We start from the raw sequence: 21,723 nt of genomic DNA, 5'->3' as shown, positions 1-21,723 counted from the left end.
ATCTCAGGAGAGACGCATCCGTGGTCAGCACTTTTTGTGGCTGAGGAATTTGGAAAGGACGTCCCAGAGTCAAATTGGACCAAATCGTCCACCAATACAGGGATTCGAGAAAACTCGTGGACAGGTGGATCACGTCTTCTAGATCCCCAGCAGCCTGAAACCACTGAGAAGCTAGGGTCCATTGAGCAGATCTCATGTGAAGGCGGGCCATGGGAGTCACATGAACTGTGGAGGCCATGTGGCCCAGCAATCTCAACATCTGCCGAGCTGTGATCTGCTGGGACGTTCGCACCCGCGAGACGAGGGACAACAACGAGGGGCTCTCGTCTCTGGGAGATAGGCGCGAGCCGTCCGAGAATCCAGCAGAGCTCCTATGAATTCGAGTCTCTGTGCTGGGAGAAGATGGGACTTTGGGTAATTTATCACAAACCCTAGTAATTCCAGGAGGCGAATAGTCATCTGCATGGACTGCAGGGCTCCTGCCTCGGACGTGTTCTTCACCAGCCAATCGTCGAGATATGGGAAGACGTACACCCCCAGCCTGCGAAGTGCTGCTGCTACTACAGCCAAGCACTTTGTGAACACCCTGGGCGCAGAGGCGAGCCCAAAGGGTAGCACACAGTACTGGAAGTGACGTGTGCCCAGCTGAAATCGCAGATACTGTCTGTGAGCTGGCAGTATCGGAATGTGTGTGTAGGAATTCTTCAAGTCCAGAGAGCATAGCCAATCGTTTTCCTGAATCATGGGAAATAGGGTGCCCAGGGAAAGCATCCTGAACTTTTCTTTTACGAGATATTTGTTCAGGGCCCTTAGGTCTAGGATGGGACGCATCCCCCCTGTTTTCTTTTCTACAAGGAAGTACCTGGAATAGAAATCCCAGCCCTTCTTGCCCGGATGGCACGGGCTCGACCGCATTGGCGCTGAGAAGGGCGGAGAGCTCCTCTGCAAGTACCTGCTTGTGCTGGAAGCTGTAAGACTGAGCTCCCGGTGGACAATTTGGAGGTTTTGAGGCCAAATTGAGGGTGTATCCTTGCCGGACTATTTGCAGAACCCACTGATCGGAGGTTATGAGAGGCCACCTTTGGTGAAAAGCTTTCAACCTCCCTCTGACCGGCAGGTCGCCCGGCACGGACACTTGGATGTCGGCTATGCTCTGCTGGAGCCAGTCAAAAGCTCGCCCCTTGCTTTTGCTGGGGAGCCGCGGGGCCTTGCTGAGGCGCACGCTGCTGACGAGAGCGAGCGCGCTGGGGCTTAGCCTGGGCCGCAGGCTGTCGAGAAGGGGGATTGTACCTACGCTTGCCAGAAGAGTAGGGAACAGTCCTCCTTCCCCCCAAAAATCTTCTACCTGTAGAGGTAGAGGCTGAAGGCTGCCGGCGGGAGAACTTGTCGAATGCGGTGTCCCGCTGGTGGAGATGCTCTACCACCTGCTCGACCTTCTCTCCAAAAATATTGTCCGCACGGCAAGGCGAGTCCGCAATCCGCTGCTGGAGTCTATTCTCCAGGTCGGAGGCACGCAGCCATGAGAGCCTGCGCATCACCACACCTTGAGCAGCGGCCCTGGACGCAACATCAAAGGTGTCATACACCCCTCTGGCCAGGAATTTTCTGCACGCCTTCAGCTGCCTGACCACCTCCTGAAAAGGCTTGGCTTGCTCAGGGGGGAGCGCATCAACCAAGCCCGCCAACTGCCGCACATTGTTCCGCATGTGTATGCTCGTGTAGAGCTGGTAAGACTGGATTTTGGCCACGAGCATAGAGGAATGGTAGGCCTTCCTCCCAAAGGAGTCTAAGGTTCTAGAGTCTTTGCCCGGGGGCGCCGAAGCATGCTCCCTAGAACTCTTAGCCTTCTTTAGGGCCAGATCCACAACTCCAGAGTCGTGAGGCAACTGGGTGCGCATCAGCTCTGGGTCCCCATGGATCCGGTACTGGGACTCGATCTTCTTGGGAATGTGGGGATTACTTAATGGCTTGGTCCAGTTCGCAAGCAATGTCTTTTTCAGGACATGGTGCAAGGGAACAGTGGACGCTTCCTTAGGTGGAGAAGGATAGTCCAGGAGCTCAAACATTTCAGCCCTGGGCTCGTCCTCCACAACCACCGGGAAGGGGATGGCCGTAGACATCTCCCGGACAAAGGAAGCGAAAGACAGACTCTCAGGAGGAGAAAGCTGTCTTTCAGGGGAGGGAGTGGGATCAGAAGGAAGACCCTCAGACTCCTCGTCAGAGAAATATCTGGGGTCTTCCTCTTCTTCCCACGAGGCCTCACCCTCGGTGTCAGACACAAGTTCACGAACCTGTGTCTGCAACCTTGCCCTGCTCGACTCAGTGGAGCCACGTCCACGATGGGGGCGTCGAGAGGTAGACTCCCTCGCCCGCATCGGCGAAGCTCCCTCCGCCGACATAGTCGGGGAGCCTTCCTGGGAGGTGGCCGCAGTCGGCACCGCACGCGGTACCGACATCGGGGACCTCACCCCGGGCGATGGGCCAGCCGGCGCCACGCTCGACGGTACCGGAGGCGCAAGCACCGCCGGTACCGGAGGGGTAGGGCGCAACAGCTCTCCCAGAATCTCTGGGAGAACGGCCCGGAGGCTCTCGTTCAGAGCGGCTGCAGAGAAAGGCATGGAGGTCGATGCAGGCGTCGACGTCAGAACCTGTTCCGGGCGTGGAGGCTGTTCCGGGCTGTCCAGAGTGGAGCGCATCGACACCTCCTGAACAGAGGGTGAGCGGTCCGCTGGGTGCCGACTCCCTCGGCGACCCAGAGCTCTCGGTGCCGACGCGGGGAGGAGACCGGTGTCGATGCTTCTTCGACTTCTTCCGAAGCATGTCACCGGAGCTCCCCGGCACCGACGAGGAGGACGTAGAATCCAGCCGTCGCTTCCTCGGGGCCGAGGTCGAAGGAGGTCGATCTCGGGGGGGCTGTACCGCAGGAGCCCTCAGGGTAGGGGGAGACCCACCCGAAGGCTCACCGCCACCAGCAGGGGAATGGACAGCCCTCACCTGCACTCCTGACGATGCACCACCGTCCGACGACATCAGCAGACGAGGTCCCGGTACCACCGACGTCGATGCAGCTATCCGATGTCTCGGCGCCGATGCAGAGGGCCGATGCCTCGATGCACTCGATGCACTGGCGGCCGAGGATGAAGGTCTGGACGCTGACGACGTCGATGCACTCGATGACCTTGGTGTAGATGCCGACGAAGAGCCCGAGAACAAAACGTTCCACTGGGCCAATCTCGCTACCTGAGTCCACCTTTGTAACAGGGAACACAGACTACAGTTCTGAGGACGGTGCTCGGCCCCCAGACACTGAAGACACGACGAGTGCCTATCAGTGAGCGAGATTACCCGGGCGCACTGGGTGCACTTCTTGAAGCCGCTGGAAGGCTTCGATGTCATGGGCGGAAAAATCACGCCGGCGAAATCAAAATCCGAAATGGCGAATTTGAGCACCAAAAAGTTTTAGGGAGAAAATCTCGACCGAGGCCGAAAGAGGCCTACCCCGACGACGAAAGAAAACTTACCGGGGCAAAGACTGAAAAATACGGGAAGGGACAAACGAAGCCCGGGGGGCTTCCGGAGCACTTCCCAACAATTTTTTAAAGATTTTCCGAAGAAAACACACGTCAACGAAAAAGGACGCGCGAGGTCGACTTTCCGGGGCTCGACACGGCGAAAACACGACCGTACCGAGTGCGGACAAAAGAAGACTGGCCGGCTCGAGCCGGTTTCGGGCGGGAAGACGGCCGCGCGAGGACTAGCAAAGGACTTTGCTAGTGAAGATTCCGATTGGAGGGGCTGCCGTGGACGTCACCCATCAGTGAGAACAAGCAGCCTGCTTGTCCTCGGAGAATAGAGGTAATACATGCAAACTTAACTCATGCATATTCATTGTGGATATCCTGAAAACATGACTGGTTGGGTATGCCCTGAGAACTGGCTTGAGGTGATGGTGGAAGGAAAAGAGGAAGACAGCAAGACCCGACTTCTGTAGCAATGATAATTGAACTGCTGAGTTCTTCCTTGTGAATGTGGTCAAATTTTCACAGCACACTGTTTTGAAATCTCTGCCAAATGTTAGTACCTGTATTACAATTAATTTGTGGTTGAGTAATTCCAAATAAGCATTTTCCCCATACTGTTTAATTAAACAAAATTAGCAGTGCAATTTGCTTACCTTCTTCCCAGTCCTTTAATCTGATTTCACAACAAGCAAGAGGTGCTCCTACCCTGCCTGTACTGTAGTCCGATTCTAAAATTAACACAAAAAAAAATTGGACTCAGACAAACATAACTTGACAAAATGTTCTATAACGGCACCCTTCTTTATGCCCTAGAGGTTTCCAAGTTGGATTACGGTAATGTGGTTATTCTGGCTTCCCATTTGTTGCTCTCAAACTTCAAACTGTACAGAACACTGCTATTCGTTTACTCACTCATGCCAGTTGCTTCGATCATGTGTCCCCTCTGTTGAAGCAACACCATTGGTTTCCCATTCAGTTTTACATTATGCACAAGATCCTTACTTTGTCCTTCATGGTCATACATAAAGGTACCCCGCCCCCCCTTTACCTGGCCTCCTTCATTACTCCCTATAGACCATGGCTCTTAGCTCTTCCACACCCATCAACTCATTAAACCTCCCCCCTCCCCCAATCTTTGATTGCAACCAAACTGGAATCCTCTTGCCATTCTGCTTCTTTTCAGCAGCATCTTTCTGTGGAATTCTCTTCCCCAGCCAATATATGCAGAATTATCTTATATGCATTTTAAGAGCCTTGTGAAAGCCCATCTGTTTTTTCAGGCATTTAGGACTAGATTCTATATATCGTGCCTAATAATTTGGCACCGAAATGAGATTTGCTTAGGTGTGTTCTATAAAGTATGCTTTAATTTAGGCGTACTTTATAGAATAAGCCTAAATTTTTCTGCAGTTTATAGAATACACAGAGCGCTGGTCCACATGACTAAATTTAGTCACGGTCAATTACACCAAATAAAACCTGGTGTAAATCCTGACGTCTAAATTAAGCATGAAGCAGGTGAATTCTATAACAACGCATACAGATTTTAGAAACTACTATGACCCACCCATTCCATGCCAATAACCATGCCCACTTTTCAACTATGCGACTTATATTTACATGCACCACGTTACAAAATATGCTTAGTGAGTAGTGAATATAAATTCTAAATAATGTCAATTAGTGCTGATAATTGGTCGGTAACATCCAGTTATCAGCACTGTTTAGCTTGTTAACTAATTAAGCTATGTGCATTGTTATGGAATATGCTTTGATTTCCGCTTAGAAATCTCAGCGTGATATATAGAATCCCAGGGTTACTGGCCAACATTACTCTCGAACTCCTGGGAGAGGTTTGATCTGGCAGTGATGACTTATGTAGAGGTTGAAGTTCCCTGCCCCCCTTTTCTTTCTCCTCTCCTATCTTACTCTCTTAGCTTCCATTTCTACTGTCCTTTATATTGTCGTAAAGAGTACAGTGTATTTGTAAATTTCTGCACCAAATAGATCCAAAGTATATAGATAACATTGATCCCTACGCTTAAGCGTTACTCTATAAACTGCACCTAACTTTTAGTCTCAGTTTATAGAATACTGTTATCAGGGTTTTTTTCAGCGCTAATTTTTTTAGGTGCCATTTATAGAATTACACCCTTTCAAAACACTACAGTCAATCTATCTATGGGCCAGACGTACCTAGTTCCCTCCTTTCAGACACAAAATTGGAATTATACTTCAGTACATCTGGTTCTCTATATATGTTAGACTACAGGTTTCAATTAAATGAATGCTAAAGGTTTAATTTTAACAACTGTTAAACGCAGTGTTGCCCAAATTACTTTATGAAAGTAATATATTACACTTATTACTTTTATTAAACGAGTAAATAGTAAGTGAAGTTACTGTGAATACTAATATATTAGTATTCACAGTAGCTTACTGTACTAGTTGTTTAATAAAAGCAAATATTAAGTTACTGTGACCACAAAGGTAATTATAGGCTCATTTTCAAAGCACACAGACTTGCAATATATTACTGCCCAACACTGGTTAAATGCATCCAAGTTTTAAGTTAAAATAGGTTGCTCTTTAAAAGAACAATCCCTATGATTAGTTATTATGGTATTAACAGTTGTTGAAATGAAATTTGTCTATCAAGAAATCAAGCACAAGATGGAAAACGCCCAAGAACTGAAAAACCACTCGTGCTGAACATGACAGATTTCGGCTCAGTCATGCCTTTTCACAGCCTGCACTGACCTTGGGTGATTGTTCCAGCACCGCATGTCTCCGTCAGCCCATATCCCTGTCCAACAGAACAGCAGAAACAAATATTCATAAACCGTTGAGTTGCTGGGGAAAGCGGAGCACCTCCACACAGCAAGAGGCGAGTTTTTCCACCTAGCAACATCTTCACCTTTCGGAAAATAACTCTAGAAACAAGAGGAAGAAAAACAAAATACAGAAGTCCAATCTTGTCAACAGCGCTTTAATCCAATAGTCAAATTTTGAAAATGTAAACTCACACTGTACATCTAATTTTTCCAGTGCAATAATTTGTCATTGTTCTCTTGCAGATATGTTTCATTTGCAAGATGGCGGCCTACTTTATACAAGCAGCAAATGTACTTCCCACATTTTTGACATCACCTAGGTGCTTCGGAAAGAAATAGAAATTTTAGCAATATACCTGTCACAAAGTGGGGTGCTATAGCCTTTTGAAATCTGATTCATCTTGTAATTGTAAGCAAGTGCAAACAGAGAACGCTGGAACTTGTTCATGCTGGTCACTTTGGTGATGACCCCTTTATAGATGCGATCCATGATTTCCTATTCACAAAATAAAACACAGTGAAAACCGAGAACTGGTGCCAGGCTGTAAAATGAAGACCGGTGCATTGAAAAGCAAAGGATGCCCACAAACCAGCACACCCATATACCCACATGGCTGACACTATATTCTACATATCCTGGCCTAGGAATGAGGTTCATTCCTGTCATGGTATGCACAAAACTAAGCCTTTTGGAGAAATTGCCCCCCCCCCCCCCCCAAAAACAAAAATCCTGAATACTATTCTTCAATTAAAGCTGAACACTTGAATCATCAACTCAAAATGTGGCTGCCAAGTTGCACTCCAATTCTAAATACAGAGACCACATTATCTCCGTCTTGCATTACCTTCATTAGCTATCAGTTAATTATTGTAAACAATTTAAAATAGTGATACTAGAATTTCAGGATAAAGGGCTGGGTTCTAATGGATCAACAAGTTTGATACGCTCCAATATATTCTCTTGTTATCAGTACATGCGCATCCTAAGAAGATCTAATAGCTGCAGAGGCAGGATTAGTAAGAATTCAAACAAGGTTTTTTTCAGTTCTAGCCCCAGACCTGTGGAATTGGATGCCTAAAGCAATCCAATTTACAGATATGTTAATTAGACACAATATGAAAATATTTCATCAAAACTTTGACTATTAATTTAATTCCAAGAGTTTATAAAAGATTTATAGTGTTCAGGTGTACCGAACACACAGCTATTACATTAAACTTTTAACTGTTACACATATAGCAGGTAAAAATTGAGCCAAGGTGGTCAGCTTTTTTTTTTTTTTTTTTTAAAACGACAGCTGCTGTGGCTAAAAAAAGTTCCAGAGGTTATCTGCATAGTGGCCACTGAATATCTGATAGGGCAGTCAATGTCAGTGATATTAAGCCTGCTATCCAGGCAGCTAACCAGATAAAGTTAAGACAGTTTTGCTGTCTAGAGATGCCCTCACTCTGCCCAAGTACTATCAGTGCCTCTGAACACTCAAGCCAGTGGCACTTGTCAGGCAATCAGACTAATTCTCTACCAATTATAAATGCTTGCTATTTTGATATTTCTACCTACTGAAATGCAACTTTGGTTGGTTTAGTTGTGTGTTTTTAAATCAGATGCTTCATCTGTTTGTTTTAGTCATAGTTGCTCTTATGGTTAGGTTTTGATATTTATAGGGTGAGGCTAGGTTTTTCATATTTTAATTTTATTTTTTTTAGAACATATGAATTTTACACATTGTGCAGTTTATTGAATTTCATTGATTTTTCAAATATAGTTAATACCAGATTCTGAAAAATAATTTGACATATCAAACTAAGCAATAATTAATAAACATGACACATAGGACCCTGTTTATTAAGGTGTGCTAGCGTTTTTGGCACGCGCTAAATGCTAGAGATGCCCATCTCTAGTGTTAGCGTGTGCTAAAAATGCTAGCGCACTTATAGCCCAGCTTAGTAAACAGGGCCCATAGTCTTTACATCCCACCTACCAAAGCAAGGAACAAAATCATCATCTTTGTTGGCATAAGCAAAACCTTTATACCAAAAAACAAATAAACAACAGGAAGAGAGTACCCACCATCAGTTGTATTAGTACACACTTTTTTTTTTTTTTAAAGTATCTAACTCTTACTCATACACCACCATAAATGGAGCATTTCATTAGTACTTTCCAGATACAAACTCGGGGGATTATTAACTAAAGTCCTTCTTCTATTTTGTGTCTCTGGGAATACTGCTTGATAAATAGGGCTCCTAAGGCTAGGTTTACTAAGTGGCGCTATGGGCGGGTTAGCGCTTTTAACGCGTGTAAATGGTTTGCACACATTAAATGCAAACGTGCCCACAGAAATGTATAGGCATGTTAGCGTTTAACGCGCCTTAAATTCACAGGCGTGTTAAAAACGCTAACGCTGGCATACACTTAACTGAAATATATTAATAGGGGGGAAAAAAAAAAGAACATCACAGCAGTTATAAATGCATTCTTCTTTGTAGTTTCACTTGCCTGAAATTTTTTATCTGCTTATAACAGATAATTGGGGGTGGGGGAACACACACACAGAGAAGCTGATGATACGGACTATTTGTTTTTGTCTGGCACTGTCACAGTTAAATAACACCACATCATCAGCAAGCTAACTGTTTAGAATTGCCAATTTGCTTTCTTTATTTTCTTCAGTATGAATTAAGTTTAAGATTAGTGTGTGATTTTATATATCTTTGTAAATATAAGGTGAATAGCATATTTACAAACATTAAGGGAAGGAGGAAGAATGCAGGCACTTAGAGCCAAGTCATAATTTCCACGCAGCTGCTGTCAAGTATCATATATACTCGACTATAAGCTGATTTTTGCCCCCCCCCCCCAAAAAAAATGCCCAAAAATTAGGGTCTTGGCTGATGAAGTCGAGTCAGAATAAATTTCTGTACTTCCCCCTCCCCCACAGTGACCAGCATTTCTCTCTTGCTTCTGACTCCCCCGCATCCCAAAAACATGCTGGCTGACATTTCTTACCACTCTGAGAGGGCAAGAACCAGGAGGCCTTGAGCATGCGCAGAGGCTCCAGGCCACAAATCGGCTCAGCTTACTTTCACTTCCTTGTCAACGGTGACAGCAGCAGCCAAGAGAAAACAGAAAGAAATGGCGGCTAGTACGAGGGGTGGGGTGAGCAAGAGAGAAGTGCCGGTCAGGCAAGGCAGCCACTGGCGGATGGGGTTCAGGGGGAGGAGAAAGGGCAGAAATGCTTCACCAAGGATACAGATCAAGCACTCTGTGGAACTGAAGGAGCCACAAGTAATAATGCACAACTAGTTTCCATAGCGCAAAAAAACTTTCAAATTTGACTAGTGCAAATGATTACAAAGGAGGAGTTTTTAGATAACGAATAGTGAGATGTGGAGCAGACAGTTCAGGTTGGCTTGCAATGAGAAAGGAGTGGTGCAAGGATCCGTTTTGTCTGCTATGCTTGTTATCTTGTATCTGTGGCCTCTTTGTATTGTCGCTATTAATATAGGCTTGTCTTTATGAATGCATCAGATAACAATGGTTTTATCTTTCTTGTGCTACAGATACTATTGCCACATTTCAAGTATTGAGAAATATTATAAAGATTCTTGACAATTGTTTAGTTAGGAGGAGGAGAAAAGAGGCAGTCGCTGGCAAATTGGGGGGGGGGGGGGGGAGGGCAGTTGGAAGAGGGCAAAAATGCTGGGGAAAGGGAGAAATGCAGAACACTGAATGGAAAGAAAAAATTATACTTTTATATAACCCCCTCCCCCCTGCAGTCATTGCCACCCCCTCCCCTTTTTCAGGGGAAACCTTAACTCTGCTTATACTTGGACTAGCCGTTGAGCCCGTAAAAACGGGCTGGTATAGAGGTTTTCCTCCCCCCGCGGTCACCACCGCTCCCCCCCCCCCCCCCCGCGAAGTCGCCACCGCTCCCCCCCCCTCAAAGTCGTCGCCGCCGCCGCCGCCGCCACCCCTCCACCTGGTCCGGGCCCTCTCTTCACTTCTGAACTTACAGATCCATTCGCCGAACGCAGCAACGCACATCAACTGAGCTGCCCCTTCCTTCTCTGCCTGTGTGTGTCCCGCCCTCGCTGACGTTACGTCACAGGAGGGCGGGGCCACAGGCAAAGAAGGAAGGGCTCACTGCAGCTCAGCTGATGTGCGTTGCTGCGTTCGGCGAATGGATCTGTAAGTTCAGAAGGGAAGAGGGCCCGGGCCGGGTGGAGGGGTGGCGGCGGCGACTCCGAGTGGGGGGGAAGCGGTAGCAACGTCGGCGGCGCAGTTTCCCTCACTGTCCCGCCCCCCCCCCCCCCCCGTCATCACGTATTGACGCGGGGGCGGGACAGAGAGGGAAGTCTCTACTGCGCATTTGCAGTGAGTACGGTCACTCGCCGTTTATGTGTTTGATAGGCTTATTTCAAGTATATACAGTACTTTAGATATCTGAAAGCTCCAATTGGCTAATTCATTTTTTTTTCTGGTGAATAAACTGAAGGGTCTGCACTGATTGTATCATGCTGTTACTGCACTTATTATAAGGGGGCGGGAGTAAAAATTACTACTTGGAAGTGATACAAATGTTATGGAATATAGAATCTGCATTTATATATATCATTTCTGCTTGCACAAAACAATGTACAAGTAATTCTGCTGGTTTTTGTTAGACATCCACAATGGTCATCAATTCGAACAGAAAAAAATGTAAATATTTATACACATTTCTTTTTTTCCGTTCTGCACCAGAGAACATTAGGTAAGAGACATCTATGTAACCTTTTATCTTCTCATTTCCAGTAACTATTTTTAAACTGTCACTCTTCTGCGTCATGTACTGATTCTGCATGATGCATAATACTCACTGGTACAGAAGCCATCAAAGTTGGCTGAAGTTCACTTGCATCCCCTTTGCTTCCCTTCTTAATTTTGCTGGACTAAGTAAAACAAAAATAAATTATCACCTGTTAGGCTTCTCATCCATTTTGTGCTTTGCAAGAAAATTCATGCACTAAACAGGATTGATTTTCATGGCCAACAAGTACAACCTTTACTTTTAAAAGTGATTTTGTATATTGAGTAGAACAATCTGATAAACAATCTAGTATTACAAAATCATGTCCACATGGAGTAGAAGAGTTCAGCTATTCCAGAGGCCTTGAAATACACAGCTTTTCTAAAATTACTTGTTCTGGAGAACTACATTCCACATCCTGTAATTTCATAATACTACATTCTGGGGTACGCAATATAGGTCTGGAAAGACCTGAGGCATAGGCAAATCAGGCATGTGTCTAGGGTCCTAACGTTTAGGAGGGACCATTTCAGATGCACTATTTCAATGGCTCCCAAGACAGATGTTTACCTTGGTAAGTTTATTTATTGCACTTGTATCCCACATTTTCCCACCTATTTGCAGGCAGCTGCTACTGGCAGAAAGAAAAGGTTGGGGGGGGGGGGGGGGAAGAAAAGAGCCACTTCTGCCGTCAGGAGTCTGTTGATTCTCCCTAACCCACTGTGCATTGTCCTCCAGCTGCCAAGAGGAGTTGGTGACTTTCCTCATTTCTTACCTACTGCTTCCTCCTCTGCAGTCAATCATGGAAGGGGGCATTTCTAGGACTTTTAATATGTATATATCTTTTCAAGGGGGAAACCTCCAGCTTGCCTATTTGCCTAGAACTCACCAAAGGAATAATCCTGCCCTGGTTGTAATGCAAATAAAACCAACAGAGCAGCATGGGGCGGACATATGACAAGAAGAGTTTTCTAGTACAGAGCCTGTGGTAGTCTTTTGAGTTTGTGGAGAAATGCTTACATTTGAAGACCCAGAATGTTGTTTAATGACACAGAGAAAACGGGGGACATTTTATGAATGTTTTAAGTGTTAAAAAAGTCTTTCTTAAAATTGTATGACTGTTTACACATTATGGGACAGGTTTTTTTGTGTGTGCCATATATAGAATCGGCACTGAAAAAACCATGCTTAGTGGTATTCTATAAACCTTGCCAAAATTTGGTACAGTTTACAGAATATGTGTAATTATGTCTAGACCGTGCAATTTTTCTAGCAAAAAAGGTGCCGGTACTCAAATGCCAGGCCACCCTTCAGGGGTGGGGTGATCACTGCGGGACTCACCCCACAATAGCCAGGCCCCCTGCAACCAGTCACAGAATCTATGACAAGGCAGAATTGGTGTATTGAGCATGAGCTCTTTCATTAAAACTTGTGGTCCATGGGTCAATTTTAATAGACACTGGAAAAGGTGCTGGTACTCAGTACCCCCAAGTAACCCCTCAAAAAAAGCCCTATGTCTAGATGCAGCTTTTAAATGACCACGTCTAACAGTGCACCTAATTTTCAGGAACGCCCACAATCCACCCATGCCCCTCCCATGGCAACGCTCCCTTTTGTGATCTGCGCATTAGAATTTACAAGGACCACTTTACAGAATACGCTTGGAAAGCTGCATGCGTATATTCTAATTAGTGCCAATAATTGCTTGTTATTGGCCAATTATCCGCGCTGATTAACTTGTTAAACTATTAAGTTGCGAACTCAAATCGGCTACACATGAAGATTTGCGAATGCAGCTTTGTATAAACGGTGACTAATCTGGGGGTATATGTATGTGCCAACAAGATAGTGCATATTCATGTGAATCACACACAGGAATTCCTGGGGATGCAGTTTACATGGAGTATTGGTAGCATTTGATGTATGCACACATTTTATAAAATACACACAGGTACAACACAGTTACATTAGCTTTGAAGCATGTGTGGCAGTATTTAGAGGCTCTGGGTGCCTTTTATATATTAAAAAAAAAGGGGGGGAGGGCGCATAGGTGCTTATGTTGCTGTTATAAAACATGCACATAGACATGTATGTCTGCCATTTTAGAAACCTACACATCTTATGTCTCCACAAACTGTCACAGAACCCAGTATGTGCCACCATCACTGGGGGTGGGGAGGGATTAATAGGATGACCTCTCCTATTCTCTCCAGTAGAGTGCTACACAAAAACACTTTTTTAAAATAACCTAGGCTTCCCAGGGAGCAGTTGTAAATCCCAATATGATCTCAGAGGACATACTCGTGCATTATTCTTTGAAATGGGGAACGCACATGTACGTTTTAGCCCTCCTCCCCTAGTCCCACCCAAAACATGGCCAGATCTCATTCCCTTTCAGTTTGCATATATTTGCAATTTTGATACATATATCCTGGTTTTATAAAATCAGGATTTAGACCTGTATGTGATATACAAGTCTGAATACCAGTTTAGGCACATCCAGTCATGAAAGTGCTTCTAAAGCAACCGTCTTTTTGTGCTGCACCTCCTGTGTGATGCCAACCATTCTTTCAGGTCTGGGCGTTACCATTAACAATTTTTATATAACCCTACATTTCAAGTGTCTGTATAAAAACTGAAATTTACTAAAAGCAAATTTTGAAAAAAAACAGCAAATCCACCATAACTTTGAGAAATATTTTACCTGATCCGACAGAGTTTGAGGTGAAGAGTAGCCGATACGGCAACCAACAGACAAACACACAAGTTCAGCACTTAACTCTAGAACATGGGCAAGAGGCAAATAGCCAATGTATGTGTCCCCTTGCCTGAAATACAAAAAAAAAAAAAAAAAAAAGTTACACATGCATTCTGGCTTGTCAGTTTCCTTCTGCTCTTTTGGGTTACAACAACCCAGCATTCCCAACAGTTCAGCTATTCCAGAGGCTAAAGCACACAGCTTCCTCCAGAACCTAAGTTAATGTACTATGTGAATCATGACCAAGACACCCTCGCTCCCTTCCAGAAGCTGCAAATATAATTTCTGCAGCAGCTCTATATGGTCCAAGGAACAGAAGTTGTCTTGAAATCAAACCCAGGTGGTCTATAAGTTAACATACAACATTCACTACTGTGGTAACTCAAAAGTTCAAAATACAATAAAAAAATTCTTATCAAACAAAATACTTTTAAAATTTTTATGTATATATACATATACATACACAAAGGACTGCACACTTATGTTTCTATGGGTTGTCATTTTACATGGGATAGCAGCAACTCTAAGAGAGTTTAGTACTTAGACTTCTATTTTATAGTTTCTACACCTGAATCAACAAAAGGGCCATCAAGCTGACTCAACTTTTTATTCTTTCCAACCCACAGTAGGTGAGAAAAGTTATATACAAGGAGGTGGGGGAACACCTGTTGTCTACAAAATAACTCTGAAATAACTCAAAAGAACATATCTGGCAAGGTGAAACACTGGGTGAACACACACATCAAATTCAAGAATATACCAGATTAGATTTGGGTTCCGGAGATATAAACTCCCTATGATACAGACCAATGTATTTCTGTGAAGAAGGAATTGCTCCTTATAAATTGCTTCTCCACTCTTCTTCACGCTAGAGAGCTGCATGGGAATGGGGACTGCAGGAATCCCATGGAACTCGTGGGAATCCTGTGGGTATGGGATTCCCACAGGAATGGAAGAAGTTGCTGTGGGATTCCTGAGAGACTAGTGATGAACTGGATAGAAAACTGGTTGATCGACAGGTGGCAAAGGGTGGTGGGTAAATGGAATCCACTCGGAGGAAAGGATGGTGAGCAGTGGGGTTTCTCAGTGGTCAGTGCTGGGGCCCATTTTGATTTATTTGTGAGAGATATTGCTGAAGGGTTGGAAGGAAAGGTTTGCCTTTTTGCGGATGACACGAAGATAGCCAACAGAGTGGATACCCTGGAGGGAGTAGAAATGATGAGAAGGGATCTCCGAAAGTTAGAAGAATGGTTGAGGGTCTGGCAGTTAAAATTTAATCAATGCTATATTTAGGGATCTCCTCCATTCAAGCTGGTGTGATAAACTAATAATATCAACAATTTCACCAGTGTTTATTTATATATTGTTGATATTATTAGTTAAAATGTAATGCCAATTAGTGCAGAGTGATGCATTTGGGGTGTAGAAACCCAAGAGAAAGATATTGAATAGGAGGGGAGAGATTAGTAAGCTCAACTCAGGAGAGAGACCTTGGGGTGTTGGTGTCGGAGGATACGAACGTGAAGAAACAATGTGACAAGGCGACGGCCGTGGCCAGAAGGATGCTAGGCTGTATAGAGAGGGGTATAACCAGCAGAAGAAAGGCGATGTTGATGCCCCTCTACAAGTCATTAGTGAGGCCCCACTTGGAGTATTGTGTTCAGTTCTGGAGGCCGTATCTTGCTAAAGATGTAAAAAGACTGGAAGCGGTGCAATGAAAAGCTAGAAAAATGGTACGGGATTTGCGTTACAAACCATATGAGGAAAGACTTGCCGACCTGAACATGTATACCTTGAGAGGAAAGGAGAAACAGGGGTGACATGATACAGACATTCAAATATTTGAAAGGTACTAATCCGCAAACAAACCTTTTCCGGAGAAAGGAAGGTGGCAGAACTAGAGGACATGAATTGAGGTTGAAGGGGGGCAGACTCAGGAATAATGCCAGGAAGTATTTTTTCACAGAGAGGGTGGTAGATACATGGAATGCCCTCTTGCGGGAGGTGGTGGAGATGAAAACGGTAAAGCGAATGCTACATACCTGTAGAAGGTATTCTCCGAGGACAGCAGGCTGATTGTTCTCACTGATGGGTGACGTCCACGGCAGCCCCTCCAATCGGAAACTTCACTAGCAAAGTCCTTTGCTAGTCCTCGCGTGCCCATGCGCACCGCGCATGCGCGGCCGTCTTCCCGCCCGAACCGGCTCGTGTTCGTCAGTCCGATATGTAGCAAGACAAAGACAAGGGAAGACCACTCCAAAGGGGAGGCGGGCGGGTTTGTGAGAACAATCAGCCTGCTGTCCTCGGAGAATACCTTCTACAGGTATGTAGCATTCGCTTTCTTCGAGGACAAGCAGGTTGCTTGTTCTCACTGATGGGGTATCCCTAGCCCCCAGGCTCACTCAAAACAACAAACATGGTCAATTGGGCCTCGCAACGGCGAGGACATAACTGAGATTGACCTAACAATTTATCCAACTAACTGAGAGTGTAGCCTGGAACAGAATAAACATGGGCCTAGGGGGGTGGAGTTGGATTCTAAACCCCGAACAGATTCTGAAGCACTGACTGCCCGAACCGACTGTCGCGTCGGGTATCCTGCTGCAGGCAGTAATGAGATGTGAATGTGTGGACAGATGACCATGTCGCAGCTTTGCAGATCTCTTCAATAGTGGCTGACTTCAAGTGGGCCACTGACGCAACCATGACCCTCAAGAGCCAGCCCAGCCTGGGCGTAAGTGAAGGAAATGCAATCTGCTAGCCAATTGGATATGGTGCGTTTCCCCACAACCACTCCCCTCCTGTTGGGATCAAAAGAAACAAACAATTGGGCGGACTGTCTGTTGGGCTGTGTCTGCTCCAGATAGAAGGCCAATGCTCTTTTGCAGTCCAATGTGTGCAGCTGACGTTCAGCAGGGCAGGAACGAGGACAGGGAAAAAATGTTGGCAAGACAATTGACTGGTTCAGATGGAACTCCGATACTACCTTCGACAAGAACTTAGGGTGAGTGCGGAGGACTACTCTGTTATGATGAAATTTGGTGTAAGGGGCCTGGGCTACCAGGGCCTGAAGCTCACTGACTCTACGAGCTGAAGTAACTGCCACCAAGAAAATGACCTTCCAGGTCAAGTACTTCAGATGGCAGGAATTCAGTGGCTCAAAAGGAGGTTTCATCAGCTGGGTGAGAACGACATTGAGATCCCATGACACTGTAGGAGGTTTGATGGGGGGCTTCGACAAAAGCAAACCTCTCATGAAGCGAACAACTAAAGGCTGTCCTGAGATCGGCTTACCTTCCACACGGTAATGGTATTCACTGATTGCACTAAGGTGAACCCTTACAGAGTTGGTCTTGAGACCAGACTCAGACAAGTGCAGAAGGTAGTCAAGCAGGGTCTGTGTAGGACAAGAGCGAGGATCTAGGGCCTTGCTGTCACACCAGACGGCAAACCTCCTCCATAAAAAGAAGTAACTCCTCTTAGTGGAATCTTTCCTGGAAGCAAGCAAGATACGGGAGACACCCTCTGACAGACCCAAAGAGGCAAAGTCTACGCTCTCAACATCCAGGCCGTGAGAGCCAGAGACCGGAGGTTGGGATGCAGAAGCGCCCCTTCGTCCTGCGTGATGAGGGTCGGAAAACACTCCAATCTCCACGGTTCTTCGGAGGACAACTCCAGAAGAAGAGGGAACCAGATCTGACGCGGCCAAAAGGGAGCAATCAGAATCATGGTGCCTCGGTCTTGCTTGAGTTTCAACAAAGTCTTCCCCACCAGAGGTATGGGAGGATAAGCATACAGCAGACCTTTCCCCCAGTCCAGGAGGAAGGCATCCGATGCCAGTCTGCCGTGGGCCTGAAGTCTGGAACAGAACTGAGGGACTTTGTGGTTGGCACGAGATGCAAAGAGATCTACCAAGGGGGTGCCCCACACCTGGAAGATCTGGCGCACTACTCTGGAGTTGAGCGACCACTCATGAGGTTGCATAATCCTGCTCAACCTGTCGGCCAGACTGTTGTTTACGCCTGCCAGATATGTGGCTTGGAGCACCATGCCGTGACGGCGAGCCCACAGCCACATGCTGACGGCTTCCTGACACAGGGGGCGAGATCCGGTGCCCCCCTGCTTGTTGATGTAATACATGGCAACCTGGTTGTCTGTCTGAATTTGGATAATTTGGTGGGACAGCCGATCTCTGAAAGCCTTCAGAGCGTTCCAGACCGCTCGTAACTCCAGGAGATTGATCTGCAGATCGCGTTCCTGGAGGGTCCAACTTTCCTGGGTGTGAAGCCCATCGACATGAGCTCCCCACCCCAGGAGAGACGCATCCGTAGTCAGCACTTTTTGTGGCTGAGGAATTTGGAAAGGATGTCCCAGAGTCAAATTGGACCAAATCGTCCACCAATACAGGGATTTGAGAAAACTCGTGGACAGGTGGATCACGTCTTCTAGATCCCCAGCAGCCTGAAACCACTGGGAAGCTAGGGTCCATTGAGCAGATCGCATGTGAAGGCGGGCCATGGGAGTCACATGAACTGTGGAGGCCATGTGGCCCAACAATCTCAACATCTGCCGAGCTGTGATCTGCTGGGACGCTTGCACCCGAGAGACGAGGGACAACAAGTTGGTGGCTCTCGTCTCTGGGAGATAGGCACGAGCCGTCCGAGAATCCAGCAGAGCTCCTATGAATTCGAGTCTCTGTACTGGGAGAAGATGGGACTTTGGATAATTTACCACAAACCCCAGTAGCTCCAGGAGGCGAATAGTCATCTGCATGGACTGTAGAGCTCCTGCCTCGGATGTGTTCTTCACCAGCCAATCGTCGAGATAGGGGAACACGTGTACTCCCAGCCTGCGAAGCGCCGCTGCTACTACAGCCAGGCACTTCGTGAACACTCTGGGCGCAGAGGCGAGCCCAAAGGGTAGCACACAGTACTGGAAGTGACGTGTGCCCAGCTGAAATCGCAGATACTGTCTGTGAGCTGGCAGTATCGGGATGTGCGTGTAGGCATCCTTCAAGTCCAGAGAGCATAGTCAATCGTTTTCCTGAATCATGGGGAGGAGGGTGCCCAGGGAAAGCATCCTGAACTTTTCCTTGACCAGATATTTGTTCAGGGTCCTTAGGTCTAGGATGGGACGCATCCCCCCTGTTTTCTTTTCCACAAGGAAGTACCTGGAATAGAATCCCAGCCCTTCTTGCCCGGATGGCACGGGCTCAACCGCATTGGCGCTGAGAAGGGCGGAGAGTTCCTCTGTAAGTACCTGCTTGTGCTGGAAGCTGTAGGATTGAGCTCCCGGTGGGCAACTTGGAGGTTTTGAGGCCAAATTGAGGGTGTATCCTTGCCGGACTATTTGAAGAACCCAACGGTCGGAGGTTATGAGAGGCCACCTTTGGTGAAAAACTTTCAACCTCCCCCCGACCGGCAGGTCGCCCGGCACTGATACGTTGATGTTGGCTATGCTCTGCTGGAGCCAGTCAAAAGCTCGCCCTCTGCTTTTGCTGGGGAGCCGTGGGGCCTTGCTGAGGCGCACGCTGCTGACGAGAGCGAGCGCGCTGGGGCTTAGCCTGGGCCGCAGGCTGTTGAGAAAGAGGATTGTACCTACACTTACCAGAAGAGTAGGGAACAGTCTTCCTTCCCCCATAAAAACGTCTACCTGAGGAGGTAGATGCTGAAGGCTGCCGGCGGGAGAACTTGTCGAAAGCGGTATCCCGCTGGTGGAGCTGCTCTACCACCTGTTCGACTTTCTCTCCAAAAATGTTGGCCGCTCGGCAAGGGGAGTCCGCAATCTGCTGCTGGATCCTATTCTCCAGGTCGGAGGCACGCAGCCATGAGAGTCTGTGCATCACCACACCTTGAGCAGCGGCCCTGGACGCAACATCAAAGGTATCATATACCCCTCTGGCCAGGAATTTTCTGCACGCCTTCAGCTGCCTGACCACCTCCTGAAATGGCTTGGCTTGCTCAGGAGGGAGCTTGTCCACCAAGCCCGCCAACTGCCGCACATTGTTCCGCATATGGATGCTCGTGTAGAGCTGGTAAGACTGAATTTTAGCCACGAGCATAGAAGAATGGTAGGCCTTCCTCCCAAAGGAGTCTAAGGTTCTAGAGTCTTTGCCCGGGGGCGCCGAAGCATGCTCCGTAGAACTCTTAGTTGCCTCATGACTCTGGTGTGGTGGATCTGGCCCTAAAGAAGGCTGAGTGCGCATCAGCTCTGGGTCCCCATGGATCTGGTACTGGGACTCGATCTTCTTGGGAATGTGGGGATTACTTAGAGGCTTGGTCCAGTTCGCCAGCAATGTCTTTTTTAGGACATGATGAATGGGTACTGTGGATGCTTCCTTAGGTGAAGAAGGATAGTCCAAGAGCTCAAACATTTCAGCCCTGGGCTCATCCTCCACGACCACCGGGAAGGGGATGGCCGTAGACATCTCCCGGACAAAGGCCGCAAAGGACAGACTCTCAGGAGGAGAAAGCTGCCTCTCAGGGGAGGGAGTGGGATCAGAAGGAAGGCCATCAGACTCCTCGTCAGAGAAATATCTGATGTCCTCCTCCTCCTCCCACGAGGCCTCACCATCGGTATCAGACACAAGTTCATGAACCTGTGTCTGAAGCCGTGCCCGACTCGACTCCGTGGAACCATGGCCACGGTGAGATCGTCGAGAGGTAGACTCCCTCGCCCACACCGGCGAAGCTCCCTCCGCCGACGGGGAGCCTTCCTGGGAGGTGGCCGCAGTCGATACCGCAAGCGGTACCGATGTCGGAGACCTCACCCTGGGCAAGGGGCCAGCCGGCGCCTCACTCGACGGTACCGGTGGTGCAAGCACTCCCGGTACCGGAGGGGAAGGGCGCAACAGTTCTCCCAGGATCTCTGGGAGAACGGCCCGGAGACTCTCGTGCAGAGCAGCTGTGGAGAAAGACATGGAAGCCGATGCAGGCGTCGAGGTCAGAGTCTGTTCCGGGCTGTCCAAGGTGAAGCGCATCAACACCTCCTGAACAGAGGGTGAGCAGTCCTCTAGGTGCCTATGCCTACTGGGTGCCGACTCCCTCGGCGACCCAGAGCTCTCGGTACCGACGCGGGAAGGGGACCGGTGTCGATGCTTCTTTGATTTTTTCAGACGAAGCATGTCACCGGAGCTTCCCGGTACCGACAAGGAGAACAGCCGTCTCTTCCTCGGGGCTGAGGCCGAAGAAGGTCGGTCTCGGGGGGGGGGGGGGGCTGTACCGCAGGAGCCCTCAGGGTAGGGGGAGACCCACCCGAAGGCTCACCGCCACCAGCAGGGGAATGGACAGCCCTCACCTGCACTCCAGTCGAAGCACCAACGTCCGACGACATCAGCAACAGCGGAGGTCCCGATACCACCGACGCCGATGCAGCCTTCCGATGTCTCGGTACCGACGATGCAGAGGGTCGATACAGTCGATGCCGAGGTCGAAGGTCTTGATGCTGCCGACGTCGATGCACTCGATGACTCTGGTGCTGTTGTCGACGAAGAGCCCGAGAACAACACGTTCCACTGGGCCAATCTCACAACCTGAGTCCTCTTTTGTAAAAGAGCACAAAGACTACAGGCCTGCAGGCGGTGCCCAGCCCCCAGACACTGAAGACATGAAGCGTGCCTATCAGTGAGCGAGATTACCTGGGTGCACTTCTTGAAGCCGCTGGGAGACTTCGATGACATGGGCGGAAAAACCACGCCGGCGAAATCAAAATTCATAATGGCGACGAAGGGCACCAAAAATAAGGGAGAGAGAAAAAACCCGTACCGAGGCCCCAAAAAAGCCTACCCCGAAAGCGAAAGGAAACTTACTTCGGGGGAA

General features: G+C 47.6%; 1 protein-coding gene across 1 annotated transcript in view; it reads right to left on the bottom strand.

Annotated features, from left to right (window-relative positions):
- The window catches only part of ACSL3 (acyl-CoA synthetase long chain family member 3), a 276,216-nt gene that overhangs the window by 42,049 nt on the left and 212,444 nt on the right, over positions 1–21,723 (bottom strand). The window contains exons 7-11 of the mRNA XM_030216043.1: positions 13,853–13,976; positions 11,219–11,290; positions 6,712–6,851; positions 6,282–6,454; positions 4,175–4,249 (exon numbers count right to left, since the gene is read on the bottom strand). Coding sequence (XP_030071903.1) covers positions 4,175–4,249; positions 6,282–6,454; positions 6,712–6,851; positions 11,219–11,290; positions 13,853–13,976 — 584 coding nt within the window. The remainder of the gene's footprint in view (positions 1–4,174; positions 4,250–6,281; positions 6,455–6,711; positions 6,852–11,218; positions 11,291–13,852; positions 13,977–21,723) is intronic.

Source organism: Microcaecilia unicolor, chromosome 10 (genome assembly GCF_901765095.1).
Source record: "Microcaecilia unicolor chromosome 10, aMicUni1.1, whole genome shotgun sequence".
Taxonomy (NCBI): domain Eukaryota; kingdom Metazoa; phylum Chordata; class Amphibia; order Gymnophiona; family Siphonopidae; genus Microcaecilia; species Microcaecilia unicolor.
This window is presented reverse-complemented; position numbering and strand designations above follow the sequence as displayed.